Source organism: Montipora capricornis, chromosome 12 (assembly GCF_036669925.1).
Source record: "Montipora capricornis isolate CH-2021 chromosome 12, ASM3666992v2, whole genome shotgun sequence".
Taxonomy (NCBI): domain Eukaryota; kingdom Metazoa; phylum Cnidaria; class Anthozoa; order Scleractinia; family Acroporidae; genus Montipora; species Montipora capricornis.
In genome coordinates, this window is record NC_090894.1 from 9,052,731 (window position 1) to 9,057,752 (window position 5,022).

A 5,022-nucleotide genomic window follows, 5' to 3' on the forward strand; every position below is an offset into this window, starting at 1 on the left:
CTTTTAGGCTAGTATTTAGTTTTGTAGAGTTTTGTCAATGTTCTAATAAAGTGTTACTAAGGTTTTTTTGGTCACCATAGTAACTGGAATTGTCACAGGTGGGTATTTCAAAAATTAAGCTGAAATACCTCTGCTCACAGCCAATCAAATTGCAGAAATTTCTCAGGTAGTAGTATAACTTGGTAAAACGTCACCAGTCAGCTACGCTATCCCTTAGTGGTGCTCCCCTTCTTAGAAAAATCCTGGATCCACCCGTGTTCAGAACCGAAGGTTGAACCCGAGTCGCAGAGGTGGAATGCGTGGTTGGTAAGATAGCACTTATTTCTATCCCTCAAACTGACATTTCCTTTTCATTCAACTTACACGATGTAGAATCTACTTCAAACTTCAAATCTCCTTCAAAGAAACACATTTTAAACGTGCAGAGACGATTCAGAATAGGCGAGGCAGATTCAAACCCGGATCGATGGCTTCTCATATAAGTTTCTAATATCCGCTAGACCAACGAGGCAAGCTCCTGAGAGGTCAATTTTTTTAGAGTATCCACATAGTGGTAGCCAGCAAAACAACTGAACATTTTGTTTTTTCTCTCAAAGACCGGGTCAACTTTTTGCCTTCATTGAAAAACATTCAACAGTAATTTCCTCGCAACGGAAAGAAAAACAGTAGAAAACTATATTTATCTTTATCATTGCGATCGTTCAGCAAAAAATGGAGATTTCTTTCGGCAATACTACTTCAATGTTGTTGATTGGTGAACCTGTCGGTGACATGTTCACGGCTAGTCTGTGTCCGCTAATTTCACTGATAGCCTCTTTCTTCTCTTGCAATTTGTTCACGCAATATTTCGCTCCACTTTTCTTTTAAAAAATTATATGTGTATGGAAAATAGAGAAGCGGAAGCCGCCTGTGTGTTTGGTGAGAGGGAAAACAAAGCTGAAAAACCTTTTCAAATCCTCGTGTCATTTAACAGCCCCACCGGAAAATAACTGGGTGAAACATCAAATTAACAGGTCTGTTGGAAACGTGTTTGAATTTCAACAAATGAGCCCCAAAATCGGCAAGAATTTGTGACGCTGATGAATAAAACGATGGAATTACCTGGTGATAAATATCTTCGTTTTTGACTTCGCAGAAACAATGGTCAACCTCAAGAGTTGGACGATTGTGATCTTTGTGTTGAATTCGCAGATTTCTTGTCGACTTTTATAACACTTGGAAGAAAAAAAAAAGCAACTAACAAAAAACAACAATCCGATGTCGTGCCTTCATTTTGCCACAGATGTATACACGCAAGGTAACTTGATAACAGGCGGCCGCTGAAATGGATGTCACTTTCGATTTTGCGATTTACTTGTGCAGCCAAAAGTACGATAGAAAAATTGAACGTAGCAAAAATCTCCCAAACTGTTTTTCGCCGATAATTTTGGATATTCGCGGCTCAAAATTTGTTGTTTTCACGTCGCAAATGTTGTTGCTGATGGCAAAAATTATATTTCATTCTCGATAGACACTTCCTGAAAACTTGCTTCTGCTCCTTCTAAAAGCTGTGTTTCAATATTTATTCACTTGTTCATCAATATTTGTTGTGTATAAAGAAGGCCAACAACATCTGACACAGCAAGTCGTATATTTTGAGGTCACCCATCCAGATGCTAACCCCGCTCGACAGCGCTTAACTTCCGTGCAAATTTGTCGTGGAAAGAAGTTGCAAGGGAACTTGAAAATGATTGAGATGTCACCCTCGAAGCCAATGTATCTCGATTCCCTTTTATTTTCTTCAATCTTTCTGGATTTAGTATTTTACTATTAACCACATGTATTCTCAGGGCCCGGCTATTTACCGAAGACATCTACCATAGCAATACTGTGATTTACGGTACCAAAACAATACCGTGTACAATTAGAGTTACATATTACGCCAAGACAAACCTTGAATCTCCTGGAAAACAAAACGCATCTCAATAGACCATTTTCGAATTCTCACGGCTGGACTGGATCTAGCATGGAATGGAGGCTAATGCGGGCAAATCTTTTCAAATGCAAATTAATTTGCCTGCATTAGTCTCCATTGCATGCTAGATCCAGTCCAACCGTTAGAATACGAAACTGGCCTATTGACAATTACGGAATAAAGCGCAGTGTACGTTGCTGCATTACAACATGTACGCGTTGCGTGCCTATTTTTTAATATTGCTGGGAAAAATAAGACGTTCCGCACTCCCAGGAAGATAATGAACAAAATTCCAGCTCCCAGTTTGATAGTGAGGGAATTCCCACCAGCCGACTTTGTGTCACTGTTTCCCAGCCAGCCGAAGAACCTCGTGAAACTAAGGCCCGATTCACACGGTACCGGACGAATTTTCGACCGGTTGAAAATTCGTGCATTTAGGGGTTCCGTTCACACAGAACCACGCTAAACGAACGAAATTTTAGAGGCCTCGCCGATCAAAAATTTAATAGGCCAATTCGGGTACGAATTCTTAGCCGGTTAGGTCGAGCAGAGGTACCCTAAGAAGACTAGACACTTAAATAAAGTTCCTTTCCTCGGCGTCTAGCCTGCGAACGCAGACGTATTTTCGGCGGTCGTTTCTCTTTTCGGGGTAGAGAAACGACCGCCGGAAATACGTCTGCGTTCGCAGGCTACTCGGCGTCATATGTGTGTTAAAAACAAAATTTGGTTTTATCAACGGAGTTGATAATGTAAATTGGCCTCCGCACAGAGATTCTAAAAGCTGACGTTTCGAGCGTTAGCCCTTCGTCAGAGCGAATCGAGGAACTGTGGGTTACGTGTAGTTTTTATAGTAGAGTAGGAGCTACGCTATTGGTGGTAACATGGCAACGTGAAAAATAGGAAGATATTAGTTAAATGAAAAGCGTTTGTTAATACCGTGAGGATTAAGGGTGCCAATTTGGAAGATCACTTTTTGTTCCAGATTCTTTCGGCTTTCCGTCGTGCCTAGATGAAGGGAAAGGCCGCGGATAGCCATGTGTTTTTTGGAGTGGTTAAGGAGATAAAAATGACGAGCGACTGGCTTAGATGCATCCTTGTCATTCTTCTCAACATCGCGAAGGTGTTCGCGGAATCGGTCACCTAGTCGTCTACCTGTCTCGCCAATGTATAATTTATTGCGTAACATACAGATTATGCAATAAATGACATTTACGGAGGTACATGTGAAACGATCGGTATCTTAACAGATGGCTTAGGTCCCGATATCTTGCTAGTGTTAACAATGAAAATTGTATACTACTTCCCCACCGACGCAGCACCACAGTTTCTTTAGAAACTACCCTCTTCATTCATATGTGGGTTAAATTTGTTGGTTCTCTTCTCTGCACCGAGAGGTAAACTCCGGTTTCTCCGGACCTCAAAAACCAACCTTTGATTTGATTTGCTTTCATCGTTAATTTCAGTTTGCAGTGTCCTCAACTAGTGCTCCAGCGCAAGAACGACTAGACACTTAACTAAAGTTCGTTTTGCTTCCTTTCCTTTCCTTTCCGTTCCTTGTTTTAATCAACAAAGTGTTTTCCGGTAGAAGACACGAGACCGCAATGAAACAAGCTCTTATTTAAGATGTATTGTGTGGTTTATTTTCACAGAGCCCATCACTCCGACGGTGGAACTAACCTCAGCAGTATCCAGGAATGGCGGTGAATTGGACAAAATGACAATTGTTGTAGCCACTGCAGGTTCTACTCTGGGAGCCCTGGTCATATTTCTAACGGCTTTAGTTTGTTTTCGGCGATTTCACCGCACTCGGCGATTTCGACACTTGGCGTTGAGAAACCGAAGATGCAGCGATGACGATCGGGTTGCCATTATCGCCGCCTACACTGGGGACGTTCACTTTGTTCTTCCTTCCTACGACGAGGCTATAAACCAAGTACAAAACCGGCCGCCGCCTTCGTTTGAGTCAGTAGTGCCAAACGGGCAAGACAGCCGGGAGCCAACTGACCGTAATACAACTGGTCATGATCCTGGAAATCGTGCTGGTCGAAATTCCTCTCCTAACGGGACTAGCAATGGTGCTGCCGCTGGTAGCAATCCTGCATCGAACACACGTGATTCAAGCCAAAGATCGGCGAACGATCAGCCAATTGATATTGTACGCACACAGAACAGTCCATCAGGAAATCTCTCGACAAGTTCTTCAGAGGACGATCTAGTTCCCAGCGATACTCGGCCGTTGCTTGATGGCCGCTGAAATAGACCACTGACACTTCCCCTCAGAGACAGTCCAGCCCACTTGCGAGGTCAACAATCAAGTTCAAGAATGGAAATTTGGATGTTTAGCTCGCTTTCTTGGCTGATCCTGAATGGACCACCAGCGTTCCAAACAAGCATAGCTCTAATCTTTTGCTTTTCAGTGTCGTCAAGCCATTTTACACTGTTAAACCCGTGTTCTTGTTTCCCTAGAACGTGGCTGGCGTCTTGACCGCCACGTTAGTTTCAAAAACTCATCCTCTTGCAATTGAGCTCTATTCTTATCCAAACGTTTCCTTTTGTTTCGATTAAAAAACATGGCCGCTAATCTCTCGAATAAAAACCAGTATTACTCCAGGTAGCAGCGAGGTTGCTTTACCGTTAGTGCTTGGTAGACCTGTTCAAGTACTCGCGAGAGCTTAGGGGACCAGTACATTACTTTAGACATTCGTGGCTCCAAGTTGTTTAGAATACTCAACTGCATATTTTTAATTTCGAGATTTTTCCGTTCCTTTTTACTTGTATGAATACGAAACCGTATCGTAGACAATATGTTTTCATTTGTGTAGTGTGTGTACCGGCCAATTTCCCTGAAAATTGTGAAAGGGAAGAACAGACGATGTCAGATTATCAGACGTAAACACACAAATCCGCTTCTGTGGAAGACAGGCGACCACAGTGGAATATAGAACTCAAAACGTTGACCGTCTGTATACATTACAGTAAAGTGTATTTGATAGAAAAATGTACTATAAAATCGAACTTTTTTCCCTGAATATCAATTGTACAGGAACTGAGTTAAACTTACAAAAGGC

The 5,022-nt window shown here is 42.2% G+C and overlaps 1 protein-coding gene across 1 annotated transcript in view; it reads left to right on the forward strand.

The window, feature by feature from the left end:
• The window catches only part of LOC138027327 (complement receptor type 2-like), a 23,021-nt gene extending 17,999 nt beyond the window's left edge, over window positions 1-5,022 (forward strand). Inside the window, exon 8 of the mRNA XM_068874907.1 lies at window positions 3,604-5,022. Within this exon, the coding sequence (XP_068731008.1) occupies window positions 3,604-4,208 (605 nt within the window). The 3' untranslated portion in view covers window positions 4,209-5,022. The remainder of the gene's footprint in view (window positions 1-3,603) is intronic.